Raw genomic sequence first — 20,196 nt, 5'->3', positions numbered from 1 at the left:
TCAATGATGAGAGAGAATCATTGATCGGCTGCCTCCTGCACATCCCCACTGGGGATTGAGCCCACAACCCCAGCATGTGCCCTTGACCGGAATGGAACCCGGGACCCTTCAGTCCGCAGGCCGACGCTCTATCCACTGAGCCAAGCCGGCTAGGGCAAGCTCCACAAGAATTTGTTCACTTCTCAATCCCCAATGCCTAGGATAGTGAGGAGATATCAATAAATGTTTACTGAATCAATGAATGAAAGCCTGTAAACTAGCACTACAAACAGAAGTAGAGTAAGAGTGGCCTTTTGATTGACATTCCTAAGTTACATAAAACAGGATCATGTCTAGGACCCCAACTTGGTCACATTTGCTGCAAACATGTCTTTTGGCCATAGTGAATTATAAACCAGGAGCCCTAAAACTTAAAACTAAAATCATACTGGAAATATCGAGGGAACACTATATAAAGTATATGATGGTCTAACCATAAGCAACAGACCTGAAACCAATACAAAATAAAATTGGAGGGGGGAGAGGAGGGAGAAATTTTTTTAAAAAAAAAAAGATTAAAAAAATTAAAATCAAACTTTTGAACAATTCATTTTTTGGCCTCAGACAGCAATTCTCTGGGGCCAAATTATTTTTTTTGCCCTACAAAAAATTAATATTTATTAAGTTAAGAGTCAATGTTATCTTGGTTCCAATAGAGCAGTGACGTGAAGAATATAATTCGACATGGTATGTAAGAGTACAGCCTTCAACATCAGAGGACCTCAGTCCTAATCCAGGCTTGGCCATTTAGGATCTGTGTGTTCTTGCATTTGTTATTTAAACTCTCTAAGCCATAGTCTCCTAATTATAACACTACTTGTCTCCTTGGCTATTGTGAGGATCAAATAGCATTCACCTAAAATTTAGGTGTGGTCCTTAAGCACTTAATAAATGTTAGTTGTAATTATTATAAGAAATCATCTATTTGAACATTTCCCTATTCTTTGCAAAATCTTGGCTGAAAGCATCCTTCATTACATTGCATGAAATTATTTTCTCTCACAAACTGCCTCTTCAAATGCACTTGAGATTTTCCTTAAGCAGTTGGAGAAGTACATGACTAACCATGTTGTCTTTCCAGAAGGAAATTCAGGTCATTTTCCATAATGACCTTTTCAGATATCTTTTTTCTACCTTTTTCTCCCTTGGCTGGCTTTCTTTTGATTTGATTTTTTCAATTGTGATCTTTTGTATTGCTTTTAACTTTGTAGCTTATGAATCTGTCATTTACGAGCTGAATGACCCTGGAGAGGTTATTTAACATGTAGAGCTTCACTTTCTTAGTCTGTCAAATGAGAATTGTTGTGGACACCAATGACACTATCACCCCAGCGTCCTTTTCAATACTCACTCCTCTACAGCATCCATATTCCCTGGGGGCCATATACGGGGCCCAACCCTCTAAGCACGTGGATGAGTCTAGTGGTAGACATCCAATGCAACTGAATCAAGAAGACCCTTGCCAGGAATTCTGTATTTAAGACTGAAAGAGTCAGGTCAATTTCCTTTTGTAGCTGAAACTGTAAGACATAAATCTCAGGAGTTGCTAGTGTCTGCACTTCACACTTATTTGGGAGTTGGTACATAGTGAAGAAGAGCATGCAAAGAGGAGAAGAAGAGGGGGTCATGATAGTTCTCATGGTCCCTAGGTTCTTGCTTTTCCTATAGTTGGGCTATTCCATTAGACATCCCGCTATCTTTCCAATAAATTCTCCTTTTGGCATACATAATTAGGATTTGATTCCCATCACTTGAAACTGAAATATTCCTAATATAAAAAAAACAAACCCTATTTTGAATAGGTATTATAGAAAGTAAATGAGATAAAATATTTAAGTGCCTAACATGTAACCTGGCATATAATATTTGTTCAAGCAATAATACCTATTGACATTATTTAGAAGATGGGAATACAAATTCTAAGTCGATTTAATTACTGAAAATAATTTTAATAGCTTACACATCTTCTTTCTTCTTACAGTTTCAAAATCACTCAAAGGTATTACTTAATTTCAAATACGGAAAGAATTGCAAAATAAGAGAAATGCTTTGATTCATGTTGCTACATATTATTGTATAAGTCAAAGTGATTTTTACATAGTTAAACAATCTTAGAGAATAGTGAAGCCTCCGTGTCTTGCTTAACTCACTTGCTTAGAGTAAACATAGGGAGGGAAAGGGGAAAATAATGCAGACTTACCTTTAATTATCCCACATATACAGGAGTAAGTCTGACCCATTTAAACGTACAAAATACTGACACAGTTGTATTCACAACAATCATCACATAGTGTAAAGGATCAGTGAGTAAAGAGAAAATGGAATTCCCATACCTGTAGAGATACCACACTGACATTATCAAAATGGATGTGTCCATTAGGCTCTGTGACAGCTGGGTTTGCATAGCATGTCACACCATTGATGGCAGGTAATGTTTTAGGTTGATGAGTTTTTTCTGGAGAAGGGCCAAAGTCATCATTTCTAAAGTGGGCATGATCATTCTACATGGAAAAATTAAAAAAGTAAAAAGGGGTTATAAGAAGAAAAAAGGTGGCTCATATAAACAAGAAAATAGAGGTCAGTGCTTTTTATCCACAAGAGAGCATTGTTATGTCTATTCTGTGTGTACCCTAACCTTTTTAGATTTTTAAGATTTCTCTACCTTTAAATGTATCCTCATTTATTAGAGTCTGTTGTGTCTTTTTTCTCATGTTAGAGTATATATGCCTTCTTATTCTGTAGAATATGAATAGAATACTTATGTTATTCAACATTAAATTATTAGTACTAACTCCAAATTCTACAATATAAACCAAGTGTGTCTCTTATACTTATCAATATATTGACTCTTTTCTTTGTCTTCACATTCACAAATCTAATACATGAACAGTTCATGAAATTCTAAGAATAAAATTCCTTCCTTTATTCACCTTTATAAAGTAGCTTTGACAGGTATAATAGCAAAAGTTTTAAATAAAGTCCATTTACCTGACCATATGTCTTTAATAACATCTTAAGCATCCTTTCAAAAAAGAAAAGTAAATAAAAGCCACCAAATACAGCAACAGCCTTCTCAACATAGTTGTCAGTTTTAGGATTGAATCCAAATGCCTGGGGAGGAAAAAAAAAGGCAAATCAGGTAAAACCAAGTAATATTACTTGATTTCTAGCAAATAATACCAAAATTTCTCAGTATTCAATTTTCACTGTAGTTCTATGCCCATCTTCACATCCAGCTAATATTGAGAACTTACCTGCCAAAATCACACAACAAAAATTCAAGTAAGCAAACTGTAAGAGATGTTTTAGAAACCTCATGACCAGCGGATGCTCTGGTAAACAAAACCTGAGTATCTTGTTTCCTAGCTCCAACACCTGCAGTAATAAGTGCCTTGAAAGAGGAAACTTCAGTGGTAAAGAAGCAGCACTAAATCCCACATCTGTAAGGTAGCATTAGATCTAGGTAATAAGAATACCAGTAAATGAAACATTATTTGCTTTCTCTAAAAAAAAATATATTTGTCTATCGTATCCAGAGTCAAATATTTTTATATTTTTTAATTGATTTCAGAGAGGAAAGGAGAGGGAGAGAGAGACAGAAACATCAATGATGAGAGAAATCATTGATTGGCTGCCTCATGCATGTCCCCCCACTGGGGATTGAGCCCACAACCCAGGCATGTGCCCTTCACCGGAATCGAACCTGGGATGCTTCAGTCTGCAGGCTGACGCTCTATCCACTGAGCCAAACCAGCTAGGGCCAAAGTCAAATTTTTAAAGCAATATGGCAAGTCACTTGGATTACTGTTTTCCCACAGGAGATCCTCTTGAACCTAGAGGATCCTAATAAGACCTAATGAAATTCAATAAATTAAGAATTGGGCCCAAGAATAAAGAAGAAAAGATTTAAGATACCAGGCAAGCACGTGCACATGCGCGAGTGGGCTGCATACACATACACACACACACACACACACACACACACCCACACACACACACACACACAAACGGATGAGTATGAGAATTTATTGTTTAAAGAACATAGGACAAGAATTGGAGTTTGAAATTATAAAGAGTAAAGATATTTCTAACAGACAAGAAACAAAAACTTAAAATAAGAGGAGAAAGCTTGACACCATTCCAGACATTGTAAATCTTCCCTCTGAAGAGCAACCAGAATAGAGGATGCCTTGGTTCTTGTTCTATGCCTGCCTCTGGGAAGAGCTCACAGCCACATCTTCATTAGATTGACTTCGCTATGCTTATTTATACAGTGCAAAAACTGGCACAAAGACACCTACTCTACATATGTAACACAGAGGTTATGAAAACCAAATGAAGTAAAAAAGGGAAAGAATTTTGCCAAAAGAAGAAATAACTATCTATGGAAATTTGAGGTAATATTACAAAGACAGATTATCTAGTGCTTATATAATTTTCTTTTTACAGCCATAATTACTTAATTATCCCCTACAGGCAAAAGGACATCCACAAATGCTGTTGAAGGAGTTTCTTATTTTCCTAAGACATTTCTTACGTATTACTACATTTTCAATAAAATAGAAAAACCTCAAAAATCATAAATGTGGAATCCCCAGTCCATACACAATATCAGTTTTTAAGTTTAATTTGATCCACATTTCAGATAAGTTAATATATACACATATAATATTATATTGTATTAAATATATTGCATGTATAGAGTTACACATAAAGTTATTAATTAGAAAATCTGTATTGTCATACTAATTTTGTTGCTAGATGATTGTATCTCTAGTTGAGATGACCTTTCTACTTCCTTTCTAGATATAATGACAACAATAACAACAATCATAAGTCTATGACTCTAAGAAAATCCCCAATTTCATATATAGCTGTGAAAATTAAAAGAAGCTTTAGTTATAATTTTCTAAAAATTATGAGATGAGAATAATACCCTGAACTACTATTATTCTCTTTGCTCAGGACTCGCCCACCCATCTTTGTGTGTGCATTGGGGGTGGAGGAGATACAGTCCATCTATGTATATAAAACCCTAAGCGACTGGTCCACCATTTGACTGGTTGCTATGACACACATTGACCACCAGGGGGAAGATGCTCAACACAGGAGCTGCCCCCTGGTGGTCAGTGCGTTCCCACAGTGGGAGCGCCACTCAGCTGACTGATGGGCGACTCCTGGCTCATAGCTGGTGAGGCGCGAGCCTCTCCACCTCTCCCGCCTCCGTGGCAGTGCTACCGGGTGGCGGCAGCAGGAGCAGCAGGGCCGGATTGAGCAGGAGCAGCGGGTGCCCAGCCCGGGCTCGGGCTCCTCCCCAGTCGCCTGCTGCTTCACACACTACTACATCCCTCAGGGGATATCAGACTGCCAGTTTTGGCCTGATCCCTGCGGGCCAAAACCAGCAGTCCAGTATTCCCCAAGGGATCCTGGATTGTGAGAGGGCACAGGCCAGGCTGAGGGACCCCATCAATGCACGAATCCATGCACCGGGCCTCTAGTGTGTATATATTTCCCTAGCTCCCCTTCCTCCTACTAATGTCTCTTTCTCTTTCCCCTCTCTTCCCTCTCAATTATTTTCCTTCCTCTTTCTTCCTTATACTGGCTGCCCATAATATAGATATAAAATAAAACATATATGTTATGTGTTGATTAACTGAATAATGCACTATTGTCAATGTCAGATCAATAATACATCTTATGAAAAGGAAAAAATAAGCTGCTGTTTATTCATTGACCTCAATTGATTTTTTTCCACAGTCAAAAGAAAATTAAAAGGTCTGTCAACCACACTCTTATTGATCCTTTCGTCTTCAGTAACTGTAGTAAATATATAAGAAAATTTTATGGTATATCTTCAGTAAATTTGACATTGCATGCTCTTTAGATAAATAAATAAATAATTGAAGTATTAGAGAAATTAAATTTTCCTAATGCAGAATAGAATAAAATGTTAAGGCCCTATCTGAGCACATCCTGGTGGCTGGTCTCCAGGAATATTAATTTTATCTCTGACGTTGACATTCCCTGAAGCTTGAGACATGCTTTTTTCATTTGCTGTGATTCCGCTCTTTTATTCAAAACACCATAAACCAGACCATAAAATTCTGTGAGAATCATGGAGGTTTAAAATGTACAAAGTGCTAAAACATTTTAAAGAAACAATTATTCACAGAAACAGGTAGCTAACACCCTTACCTCTGGAATAAGTTGGAAAATTGCATTTGAAAATAGAGTCCCAATAGCCAGCCCCACAAAATAGGTCAAAATCTTGGGGAAATAAGATTTCTTTATCAACGGAGTCAAAACCAATCCGAGGAGAGATGCCAGATTAATGATTGTCACTGACAGGAATCCATATCCCCATACTGTGAATAAGAGGGAAAGAGGAGCAATTAATCAGAGCAAAGGAGCCAAATGAAGTCTTACTCTCCATTAAATCTGAAACACATTTCTTCTTTAAAAGCTTGAGACCGATTTCTTCTTGTAAAGAACAAAATCATCTCAATGAAAATTATACAGAAAATTGAGACCACATAGCATAATAAATATTAATAGAAACACTGCCTATGCTTTCATCAGTCTTAAGTCATCATTACGGGATCAAAGAATTGTATAGCTTGCAGACAATTTGCATAAGACCTAGAATAGTGACCATCTGAGGTCCACAGGCTTCAAGCCACCTACTTTTATCTATTGGTTCATGGCCTAGTTAAAACTCAGCCTTTCAGAGGAATATAGAGGTCATGTGAGTTTCAGGGGGAAGGTATGGTAGCTTTGCCTGTGGCCCACACACACTGTGCAGAGACAATGCGAAAGATTAGAAAGCTGCCTCTACATTGCCACTTCTTTGTCCAGAATACATTTTTAAACCATGGGCCACTTTTCTCATGGACACTATCAGTTGAGTAGCATAGTAACACTTAATGCTTAGTGAGTGTTCACCATGTGTCAGGCACTGTGCTGAGCGACTAACATGTATTAATTCATTTGATCCTCACAAAACCCTATGAGGTAAGTACTACTATTATCTCTTCCATACAGCTGAAACCAAAGCATATGGAGTTCAAATGAGCTGCCCAAGTCATGCAGATCGAAAATCCTGCAGATTTCAAACCCAGACAGTTTGTCTCCAGGGCCCACATTTTTTTTGCAATATGTTTCATTATTCCTGTGGCGGTAATTTAATTTTTAAGAAGCCCATAGGGCTCAACAGAACTAAACATTTTATAATATGCTTTATGAATGTAAGACTTTTCACCATTATTCTGGTTCAAGCAAGTCTATCTATAAATAAGCAATCTTAGCAAATATTTATGGAGCCTAGGATGCAAACCATGATTCCTGCCAACAGCAGCTTGGATCTTTTGCTTGGGGAGCTGAGAAATGAAACCCAGACAGTTTGTCTCCAGGGCCCACATTTTTTTGCAATATGTTTCATTATTCCTGTGGCAGTGATTTAATTTTTAAGAAGCCCATGGGGCTCAACAAAACTACACATTTTATTATATGTTTTATGAATGTAAGACTTTTCACCATTATTCTGGTTCAAGCGAGTCTATCTATAAATAAGCAATCTTAGCAAATGTTTTTGGAGCCTAGGATGCAAACCATGATTCCTGCCAACAAGCAGCTTGGATCTTTTGCTTGGGGAGCTGAGAAATGTGAAGAAACACCCATGTGCAAAGCAATATAAGGTAGCCTGTGCTGAGTACCAAGTAACAGGTAATAAATGTTACTATGTCATCACAAGAATCATCACAGCACTAACCATGACTTTATCTTCTCCACTTTCCTATCAGTTCAAGACTCCTGACCATGCCCTACAAAGTCATCTCATTGGACCTACAAAGGTCCACCTCATTCCCATTTACTATCTTATCACCTCAAACAGCAATATCTACTCTTCTCAGACTTTCCACATAGAGAAAGTTCTCAATCCCACATCCTCCTCCATGATATATCTATGTGTAGTTTCCCTTCATGTGAATAGCTTTCTATTTCATCACTAGCCTACATTCATTCACTCATTCAATCAATATTTATAATCTCATTGGGTAGACAAGATGCATACCTGTTGAAACTAAAATTAAAATGCGAAGATGTTTTTGAGTACCAAATAGAGGCAAAGCCACATACACATATTAAACTCATCATCTGCCCCTGAGAAATCCTGATCCCCTACCCTTGTTCACTACCTCCTTAAATAGCAGAAATGTTGGGATCAATTTCAATTGCTCACTCCACCACTCAATTCCATACATGATTGGTGATCAAACTCTATCAATTCTGCTTGAGATCTCTCACTCCAGCTTCTCCATCCTCATTACCGATACCTTGAGTTCAGGCCCTCACCATCTCTAACTCCTTCATCTAATGCATTATGACAGTTTTCTGTGTGCCCTTCCTCCCCTACTTGACATGACCACCCAACTCATTATTCTAAAACACAACTCTGATCACCTCATACCCCTATTTGACACTGCCCTTCATCAACTGAATCCCATAGAGCCTCACTGGTGTTATTTACACCCTTATCAACATGCCTTTATGCAGACACAATGTTTTTCAAATACAGAATTACCTTTACTTGTGGTTCTCTATTTGGAAATATGTTTTTATCTTCATTGCGTGAGAAACTCACACATGGTTCTCCAAGCCAACTCAAAGACCTCCTCTATAAAGCTTCCCTAGCCCCTCCAGGCATCAGTGCCTTGCTTGTCAAGCTTCCTATAGCTCTTTGAAGATAATTGGGCCACTTACCATTTCTTGTGTGCGATAGTGATTTTATCATTTACATATTTGTCTACATCATATAAATTATGAGATTTTCAAGGAGGGGGCTCTGTTATATTCACCTTCAGTGCTTAGCAAATAACACAAATTCCTTGAAAAATGAATTAATGAAATCCATACTTTAAAATGCAGCCCAGAACGCTGTCAAAAAGATATCGATTCATCTGTTTATTAATCTTTCTAACTTTCCTTAATATTGTGCATGTTTATCAGAACCACTTGAGGAACTTTGGGGGTGTGAATCACCATTCTTTTAGGCACACTACTTAGTTTCCCCTCCTTTCATTGTTAGGACATTATTGGGGGCCAGAGGGAGGAAAATCCATCATCCACTCAACTAGGGCATCAAAGAATGAATTAGTATAAAAATATTCTTTGGACCTCTCCATATACAAATAGGACTTCCTCTAATGATCTGTTTCAGACTTTCTGATTCTTAGTGAATGTGGAAAAATTTTAATACATTTCCAGGGAATATTAGTAACAATAGTTAACATTTATCGAATGCCAATATGTGTGAAAATTCTTCTAAAAACTTTACCTATTTTTTTAATTTTTCTATTTAATAGATTATTTTTACAGGAATAACATAAAGCCAGTTACACATAACCCCTGGAATACAGTCAAGTCTTCAGTAAATGTTATCATTATTTTTTAAAAAATAGTAAGTAGACCAGCATATAAATTTTAGTTCCATTAGCTCACTGTTGTACAGTGAAAGAACCACAGACTAGGAGTTAGGAGCCCTGGACTTGCATCCTTCCTCAGGTACTGTCCCTAAAGAAAGCCTTTAATCTCTCTGGAGCTTGAGACTTATGTCATCGGGTTGCACTATGCAGTTCTGGACTATGTGATCTCCAGGGATGCTACAAGTAAAATTCCATTATTATTATTATCTATTATTTAAATTAAATAACGTTATATAAGTTCATCAAAAAATTAGACAATTTTGGACCATTAAATGATTGTTAAAATTTATATCACCTAGAGAATTTAATTTACCATCCATTTGTTGCACTCATCCATTTTATGACCTTGAAGTGTTGTCCTTAGAATTCTCTCACTTCGTGTCCCCACTGCCTATTCCTACCTCCTGGTTCCTAAGATAGAGTAAACCTGAGAATTGAGGTTACAAACACTTTTGAACATAAGAAATTAACCTTCACAGAGTAGAGGATTTGCTTTTACTAAAGCCTCACCTCCTGTACTCACAATTATGTCTGTTATACATATTTTATTTAGCAGACATATATATAGTGCCTAACCACATGTCAGATAGCATTCTAAATGCTTTGCCAATATTAAGTTAGAAGATTACAGAACTGGGATTTGACCTCAGATGGGCTGACTTCAGAATCTATGCCTTTACTATGCTGTACAATCTGTACTGAAATGAAACAGATTTATGGGAATACAAACATACTCCAATTTAGTATATATTCTATTAAAAATATGTGTTTGAACAATTAGCTCTAAAATTATTGTTATTCACAAAAATGATAATTGTATTGACAAAGTATACTTAGTAATTTCTATTCCTTATATATGTAAACATAGAATATAAAAGACAATGTGGACCCAGCCAGTGTGACTCAGTGGTTGAACGTCACCTATGAACCAGGAGGTCACAGTTCAATTCCTGTTCAAGGTACATACCAGGATTATGGGCTCAATCCCCAGTAGGGCTTGTGCAGGAAGCAGCCAATCAAGGATTCTCTCTCATCATTGATGTTTCTATCTCTCTTTCCCTCTCCCTTCCTCTCTGAAATCAATAAAAATATATTTAAAAAATAAATAAATAAAATGACATAGCTCCAGCCTCAACCTATTCTCTGAGCTCTACATGTATGCATGCCATTGCCTACTGGATATCTCTCCTTGTTAGTCAACATCAATGCCTCAAACTGACCATGTCTAAAACCATCCTCTTGATTCTCACCACTGGCTTCCTTTATAACAAACTACTCCACCCCAGTCTTCATCCTGGGAAATGGCACAGCCATCTATCCACTTTCAAGGACTTAAACTTTGATTTATCATTCCCTCCTCCACATCCAAACCATTTTGGCACAGTCTCTGAAATCCACCCTGAATCTCCTCACTTCTCCTCACTCCTGCTTCTCCCACCTTAGCCCCAGACCCCATCATCCTGAATACCAACCCCTGGCAACAGCCTCCTGCCCAATCAGTCTCTATGCTTCTACTCTTGCCCCATGACCGGCTCTCCCCAAACTGCAGGTAGAACCATCTTTTACAAATCCAAATGAAATCATGTCCCTCTCCTGCTTAGAACCCTACAATGTCTTCATAGCACATTCAGAATAAAATCCAATAAACTTACTGTACACTGCAAGGCCCCTGGGTCCCCCTCCTTCTATCCTCCCTCCTGCTCACTATGCTCCAGACGCACAGACATTCTTGCTGATCCTTACACATGCCAAGCACATTCCCAAGCTTATGCTCACTGTTCCCTTGACCTTGCACGCTCTTTCCCCAAAGAAGATCTTGCCATGGCCCTCTCCTCCGACCTTAGTCAGGATTCAGTTCAAATGTAATCTCATCAGAAATGCCTACCTTTTTTCATCTAAATTCACACGCACCCACCATCTCCTTCTATTGTGACCTACTTTATTTTCTTCAAAGCATTTATCCCTCTGAAATCATATTATTTATCTTCTTATTTGTGTAAATGTTTATTATGTTTATTCTCTACTACATTATAAGCCCTAAGAGGGCAGGATTTTTTTCTTCTTGCTTATGACTGAATCCTCGATACAAAGAACAGTGCGTGCCATGTCAATCAATAAACACTTATTGAATGAACAAATAAACAAAACAATGAGAATTAAAATATCCATGCAGGACAGGGCAACAATTTGGTAATACCAAGAAATGGCACACAGTTAATAAATAGACCCCCCTGAACAATTGGTTTATCTCATTTGTGAAAGAACCCTTCATACTTAAGTGTGTGAACTATATTATATAGTAAACAAGCACTTGTTTTCTTATATTTTAAAATTTCTTTGCAGCAGATAATTCTTTTAAAATGCTGTCTCTGTGACAATACCATTATAGGCACTTAAAACAGCTGCTGGTATTTTCTTTCATTTATGAAAATTATATATATATATATGCCTAAGCGACCGTTCGACCATTCAACCATTCGACTAGTAGCTATAACGTGCACTGACCACCAGGGGACAGATGCTCAATGTATAGGCATGGAAATATGGAACAGACTGATGAATCTCAGAGAGAAGGGGGAAAGGGGGAGGGTGGGAAAAGATTAATCAAAAATCTTATATGCATACTAGAGGCCTGGCGCATGGATTCCTGCACCAGTGGGGTCCCTCGGCCTGGCCTGCAGGGACTGGGCTGAACTGGCAGTCCTACATCCCTCAAGGGGTCCCGGATTGCGAAAGGATGCAGGCCAGGATGAAGGACCCCACCGATGCACGAATCTGTGCACAGGGCCTCTAGTAGTGGTAATAATTCAGTACTTTTAGATTTAATCTAGAGACACACTAGTTATCTCTTTACTGACACATATAGATAAATTGACAGGGTTTTTAATACTATTTAAAAGCACAATTTGATGGAAATTAACTGATCAATGTTGAGCTAGGTAGTTAATATATAATCCAATGTGTACAGTCTAAAACATATGTTTAAAATAAAGCATTGGGTTTTATAAAGTTTTTACATGGTACCAAGTATAATTTTAACTCCACAAATAGAAGAGTATAACTTAAGAAGTTTAAATGAGCTCTAATTATTCTTATCCTACATACTTCCAGAATATACGTACTTTACCAGGGGATTCTATGTAGAGTAATAAAAGCAGAAAAGGGAAGCATGTTAATGTCATTTCATACAAACCTCATAAACCTTTCAAACAAATGGGAGGACAAGCTTCCAACATACCTTCAGAAAGACTTGGTTTTGAATCGTGTTTGGGCCGCTCATCACAGGGATGAAAGTTCAGTTGCTGTAGGACTGCTGGACAGATGACAGAGAAGTTTGAGCTGGTGATCTGCGTAGCATTTGAAAAGCCATGAAGGGAAAAGATCTCTTCAGCTGACAAACACTGAAATAGAAGAACCAAAGTAAACATATACATGTTAATACAGTAAAAGCACTCATGCAAAGACACTATGAAGAGACACGGAATATTTCTTCTAAACACATAGCACTAACTCTTTATACAAAAGCCCACTCCAAAAATGTATAGACCCCTAAAATTGTAAAATAGCCCATACCTCTTTTAACCTAGAAACCATAAAAATAGCAAAAACCTTCTTGATCAACAGTCTACCTATAGAAGCCTAAAAGGCGAGAACTGGTTTGGAGATTTCCAAGTACTTTAAGACAAAAGGGCTTTAAGATGATTCAATATTCTCAATGTTCCCCCTCTGCTCATCTTCAGCTTGAATGCGTATTTTGTGTGAGCTATTGGAGTGGCTCTCTATAACATTTCCTGTAGACAAACACCAGGCTCACTTACAGTTTCACAATTAAAAGAGTATCCATCCTCTTAAACAGCAATAAAAGCCCCATCATATAAAAGTTGTTTTAAAATATGTCTTTAGCACAAATGGTTGTTTGCTAAAACATGTATTTTGCTCAATGATGGTGGATAGCTTTTTTATTGTATATAAAGCTTTGAAATAGTGATGTGCTGTTTAGAAATTCATTAACTATTAATGAGAAATAGAACCTTCATTAGAAAAGAATTCGCTGCAAAAAAATAATAACTTTTTAAAGGTATCATTTTACCCTTGGGCAAAATTTAACTGTAAACTATTTTCCATATACTCACATTATTAAGAAGAATATAAAAGAAATTAAATGTGTTACTATTGCTAATCTACACTAATAAAAGAGAAACCGAGAGGGCACAGGCCAGGCTGGGGGACTCCCCTCCCCACCCCTCCGTGTGCACAAATTTTTGTGCACCGGGCCTCTAGTAAGTGTTATAAGAATTATAGAGTGTGAAAACATCTATTCACTCAAATAGAAGAGTCTGTTTTTAATAAGTGCAACTGAGAGTATTTCTTTGCATACTTCAGCCAATATTTAAACCCTGCTGAGATCTTAACTTTGTAAAATGGACTGGATTGAATCCTCCTAGATTTCATATAATGAAGCCCTATCTTCCAATGTGGAGATTTTTGGAGGTAATTAGGGTTAGCTGAAGTCATGAGGGTGAGGCCCTGCTCCAATCAGATTAGTAGACTTATATAAAGTCACAGAGAGAGGATGTAGCAAGAAAGTAGTCATCTACAATCCAAGGAGAGAGCTCTAAACAGAAACCAATCCGCTGTCAACCTCTAATAGTCTCCAGAACTGTGAGAAAATAATCTTCTGTTATTTAAGCCACCCAGTTGATAGTATTTTGTTATAGCAACCTATGCTGACTAATACACTATGATTGATATTGAGAACTCAAAAGTCTTTGTTAAGTGTTTGACCATACATGCTGTAACTCTATTCACAAAAGGAACAATGAAACTAAAACTGTAAAATTTTTATGAAAGGAGATCACTACTGATTTTGAAGGAAAGATGAAAAAACATCAAATACACCAAGATGTTTGGAGTTGTCAAAAGCTAAGAGTACAATTGCCTTAAAGAAAATACACATTTAGACCTCTCTTTTTTTTAATGTCTAAGTATATGCCTACAGCTGTTTCTTATTCAACTCATGCTCTCCTTTGGGTTCATGACAATGATAGCTGTGTGCCATCCCTAGGAGAGGAGACAGTACACTCAGCGCTTTGTTAACAGTCTTCCCTTCGGTGAGAATGGGGGATAATAAACTAATGAAGGGAGAAAATAGCTTAATAGCCAACTGGGGGAGGGAAAGTGAGTATACGCTATTCATTACCATGAAACTACACAGAAGCATAATTGCTAGGCTCAAAAATTACAGAGTCCATGAGTTCCAACTGCCCACTGCATGATTCCAGGAATAAATAGGTGTAGTAGGACAAACACAAAGCAGCACTGTGTCCCTGCAAGGAAGTCTTCACCTACCTGGACTTCAGGTTCCTCCAACTATAAAATAAGAGGAAAGGGGGAAGCTGCCAATAGGTCATTTCCAAAGCCTTCTCGGAATTAATATTCTAAGGTGTCCTAAAGCTTAATGACTGTTAAGCAGTTCTTTTCAGACTCCTATTGTGACCTGTTAGTGGGTCAGGAAGTTCACTTACAGTCAGCATCTTATAAGGAAGTAAAAAAAACAACATAATAGAAACTATAGAGTGTACCACACATAACTAGGATAAGTGTTGCTGGATCAAATTTTACTTCAGCTATACATTATACATACCATGCACCTGTACATGGGAGCACATGCCAAATTTATTTTCTACCAGCTGTGTGAAAAGGGTAACGGGATTAAGAAGTACAAATTGGCAGTTACAAAATAGTCATTAGGATGTAAAGTACAACACAGGGAATATAGTCAATGATATTGTCATAGCTACATACTGTGTTAGGGGAGTACTAGACTTATTAGGAGGATCACTTTGTAAGTTATGTAAATGTCTAACCACTTTACTGTACACCTGAAATTAATAAACTATTGAATGTCAACTGTAAGTGAAAATCTTTTTTAATTCTTTTAATTTAAAAAAATCATTTTTTACTATAAGGGCAGTCAAATGTTTGAAAAACACTGCCCTTAAGGATTCTCAAATTGCCTGTTGTACATCCTTAAACACACTCTCCTACGTACAGTTAGAATAAAAGATAATCAAAGGAATCTACACTAATAAAAGAGAAAGATGCAAATTGACCATATCTTCATGATGCCCACCAGCCAATCAGGAGTGAGTATGCAAATTAACCCAACAAAGATGGCGGGGTAATTTGCATACACCGGCACCGAGCGACCAGGGGTGGGGCAGGATGCTTGCATCGTTGCCATGGCGACAACGCAGGCGTTTTGCACCGCTCCAGCTGCTCCGAGCCTCTGGGCAGCGTGGGAAGGTGGAAAGGTGGCTCTGGCCAGAGCAAAGGTGGTGCCGGTAGCCAGGGAAAGGAAGGCCCATTCTTGCACAAACCTTCGTGCATCAGGCCTCTAGTAAATAATACTGTAAGTTAGCTTAGAGTCTTGATGATCTGTGCAGCATCTGTGTGGATATTTTGGTTGACAGGCACTCATAGATAATAACACTGACAGTGGCAAATGCTCAATCTCAAAAAAGAGTAAGTAGGTGGAGAGATGGCAGAACTTTAGATCTTCCCTTATGCTATGAGAATGGGAATAGAATATTAAGGGATACTATCAGTATGGCAAAATAAAAATAATGGCAGCCCTGATTTATTCAAAATAGCTATATACCAGCAAGTAAAATGCAAATAACTTTATACAGCAGCCTAATTTGGCTTTAAATAACTTTGATTTTATTTCGTTTTTATTTATTTTTATCTTTTGACTCCCTTTACCTATTTCTCCCACTCTCTACCTCCCACCTCTGCCAACACAGATCTGCTCTCTATATCTGTGAGGTTTGTTTTGTTTTGTTTGTTTTATATTCTACATATAAGAGAAATCATATGGTATTTGTCTTTTCCTGACTTATTTCACTTAGCATAATGTAGTCAAGATCTACCCATGTTATCACAAATGGTATGATTTCTGTCTTCTTTATAGCTGAGTAATATTCCACTGTATATATGTACCACCTCATTTTTCTCCATTCATCCATCAGTGGACACTCAGGTTGCTTCCCTGTCTTGGCAATTGTACTAGTAAATAATGCTGTTATGAACATGAGGGCACATATATCTTTGTGAGTTAGTGTTTTGGTTTTCTTTGGATAAATATCCAGAAATAGAATTGCTGAATATATGGTAGTTCTATTTTTTATTTTTTGAGGAACCTTCATACTCTTTCCATAGTGGCTGCACCAATTTACATTCCCACCAATAGTGCACAGGGTTCCTTTACTCCACATCCTCACCAACATTTGTTATTGCTTGTCTTTCTGATAATAGCCACTATGTGATGTGATATCTCATTGTGGTTTTGATTTGCATTTCCTGATGATTAATGATGTGAACAACTTTTCTTGTGCCTGTTAGCCATCTGTGTGTCTTCTTCAGAAAATGTCTAGTCACGTCTTCTGCACATTTTTTAATCAAACTGTTTGGTGGTTTCCTTTGCTGTGCAGAAGCTTTTGGGTTTGATGTGTCCCCTTTTTTTCTATTGTTACTTTTGCTTTTAGTGTCAGATTCAAAAATTGTTGCCAAGACCTATGTCAAGGAGCTTACTACCTAGGTTTTCTTCTAGGAGTTTTATGGTTTCCGCTCTTAACATTCAAATATTACATCCATTCTGAGTTAATTTAGGGGTATGGTGTAAGATAGTGGTCAAGTTTCATTCTTTTGCATGTAGCTGAGCAGTTTTCCAAACACCATTTATTAAAGAGAGTGTCCTTTCCCCATTGTATATTCTTGGCTCCATTATTATAAATTAGTTGACCATATATGCATGGTTTCATTTCTGGGCTTTCTATTCTGTTCCATTGACCTCTGTGTCTGTCTTTATGCCAATGCCACACTGTATGTAATTACTACAGCTTTGTCATATAGTCTAAAGACAGGAACGTGATGCCTCCAGCTTTGTTCTTTCTCAAAATTGTTTTTGGCTGTTCAGGGGTTTGTTTTGTGGTTCTCTACAAATTTTAGGATTAGATTTATATTTTTGTAAAAATGACATTGGCATTTTAATAGGAAGTGTATTGAATCTATAGATTGCTTTGGGTAGGAAGAACATTTTAACAATATTGATTCTTCCAATCCATAAGCACAGGATATCTTGCATTTATTTGTGTTTTCTTCAATTTCTTTCATTAATGTCTTTTAATTTTAAATATATAGGTCTTTCCTCTCTTTTATTAAATTTATCCCTAGGTATTTTATTCTTTTTAATGCAATTGTAAATAGAATTAGTGTTTTCTTCAATTTCTTTCATTAATGTCTTTTAATTTCAAATATATAGGTCTTTCCCCTCTTTTATTAAATTTATCCCTAGGTATTTTTCTTTTTAATGCAATTGTAAATAGAATTATTATCTTAATTTCTCTCTTTGATAGTTTGTTATTAGTGTGCAGAAATGCAACAGATTTTGTGTATTGATTTTTATTATGCTTTGATTTAACCAAGTTGAACTTGAAACAAAGAAAGCAGTTGTCTAAGAAAGGGCAGTGTTGCCCTGACCGGTTTGGCTCAGTGGTCGGCCTGTGGTCCAAAGGGTCGCCGGTTCAATTCCTGATCAAGGGTACATACCTCGATTGCATGCTCGACCCTGGGCCCCGGTCAGGGTGTGAACAGGAGGCAACCAATCCATATATCTCTCTCTCCCCACCTTCTCCTTCCCTCCATCCTCTCCCTAAAAATAAATGGGGGCAGTGTTCCCCAGAGCAGGTACAAACAGGATGACAGCCAGAGTTGAGAGAGCAATAAAACCAGTAGAACCACTAAGGAAGTTCAAACATCCTCTCAAACACACCCCATTCACCTCCAAAACAAACAATGAATATATTTTTAAACTGTGGGATTCACAGCACTCAGGAAACAGCTCAGGGTGATTAGCCAGAATAGTATGTGCCTTAAAAGAAACTTCATAAGCTTTCAACATCTTCCAATTGACATACTGAGCTTTTCTTCTATGTGTTTTTACAATACTGCTGTTCTCAAGAGTGTGCTTGATGCTTGCTCTAGTCTAGCCTCTTGAACCTTGTGCTATCAGAGGCAAACTCCCTTGATGCCCTAATGTTCAGTGGGTTGACTTTCTCCTAAAGACATTCATTAGTCTCTTGTCACCGTAAGGTGATCTCAAATGGGCCTTATATAAACAACAAACCAAAGGAAAGTAGTAGAAGCCTATCATAAACGAGATCTCAAATTATATTCAAAATCATTTTCCCAAATAGTTCCACACCTTTCTTCTGCTGCTTTCCCTACTCCTTCTCCCTCACCTGTTCTAACTAGTCAACAGCTTGGGGGGCTGGGATTTGTTTTTGTTTTTTTACCTTCTTTCCAGACATATTTTAGTGGGAATGAAGGAGGCTGGTACAAGGAGGGGAGGGAAAGGTGATAGTTGAATGATTACAGCAAGTTCCTCACTCAACATTTTTACACAGTTTAAATCTGCTTATCATAATAAATGCCAAGGCGTTAGGCAAGATTTAAAATTACATAGCTTAGATAATGACACAGACTCTCTGCTTAACTAAACTTTAGTCAGGCTCTCTCAGCTTCAGCCTCATGTCTGTCCCTGTGGGGCCTGCATTGCCCAATTTTAGCAAGAATCCTGCTAAGTCAGTTTAGAGAGCATCCCCCATCCATCTCTGACATCTGATCAGGCCTGCCTTCAGCAAATATCCTGTTGGGTCTGTTTAACCAAATTCCCCACCTCTGATGCTCTGTCTCGGTAGTGTTCCATGCACGCCCCCACCCTGCTTTGGGTTGTATTCAGAATTGAGCGCAGCTCTATACTGAGGCTGCTTTCCTCTTACTGCAATCGTTCTTAAATAAAATTTGTTTTTATGGCCCTCACTACTGTTAGGCTCTGGTTTTCCTCAACAATACCAAGTATAATAACCATGCAATTATACTACGTATCACATGAATTCTTCCCTTCTCTCAACAAATATTTATTGAATCATAAAAATCCGGGTAGAATATTGATGGGAGAAGTGGGAAGTGGGGGGAGCTGGAGGATGACCCCAAGAAAGAAATACAGTGGTCCTCCCTTTTCCACAGGGGATACGTTCCAAGACCCCAGTGGATGCCTGAAACCTCCGATACTACCAAACCTTATAGATATACTATGATTTTTTCCATGCATACACACCTATGATAAAGCTTAATTTATAAATTAGGCACAGTAAGAGATTAACAACAGCTGATAATAAAATAGAACAATTTATAACAGTATACTGCAATAAAAGTTATGGGAATGTGGTCCCTCTCAGCAAACTAGCACAATTTCTTTTTCCTTCTTCACAATTTCACAGATAGAAGATTCCTTCTTACCAGACAAGTTAGCAACCTCAGCATACAGTTCTTTTCTTATCTAAGTCGAAAACTTTTACTTTTTCATTTAAACAAACCACTTTGCAGCTTCTCTTAGCATATCTGTCCTGCCAGCATCACGACTCTTGCACTTCAGGGGCATTGAAAAAAATAGAAGTTTTGTAAATACAGGCACTTTGATACCAGAGCAGTTGATCTGATAACTGAGAAGGCTTCTAAGTAACTACTGAACAAGGAGCATATACAGCATAGATATGCCGGACAAAAGGAAGAAAACCAAAGTTTTGCCACCCCAACAACTGTGCCTTTTGGC

At 37.6% G+C, this 20,196-nt stretch overlaps 1 protein-coding gene across 1 annotated transcript in view; it reads right to left on the bottom strand.

Annotated features, from left to right (window-relative positions):
* The window catches only part of SLC39A8 (solute carrier family 39 (zinc transporter), member 8), a 75,229-nt gene that overhangs the window by 34,558 nt on the left and 20,475 nt on the right, over positions 1-20,196 (bottom strand). Inside the window, exons 2-5 of the mRNA XM_005862302.2 lie at positions 12,760-12,922; positions 6,235-6,404; positions 3,028-3,150; positions 2,373-2,540 (exon numbers count right to left, since the gene is read on the bottom strand). Of these exons, the coding sequence (XP_005862364.1) occupies positions 2,373-2,540; positions 3,028-3,150; positions 6,235-6,404; positions 12,760-12,922 (624 nt within the window). The remainder of the gene's footprint in view (positions 1-2,372; positions 2,541-3,027; positions 3,151-6,234; positions 6,405-12,759; positions 12,923-20,196) is intronic.

The sequence above is a fragment of the Myotis brandtii genome, unplaced genomic scaffold, assembly GCF_000412655.1.
Source record: "Myotis brandtii unplaced genomic scaffold, ASM41265v1 scaffold163, whole genome shotgun sequence".
In the NCBI taxonomy this organism is placed as follows: Eukaryota; Metazoa; Chordata; class Mammalia; order Chiroptera; family Vespertilionidae; genus Myotis; species Myotis brandtii.
This window is presented reverse-complemented; position numbering and strand designations above follow the sequence as displayed.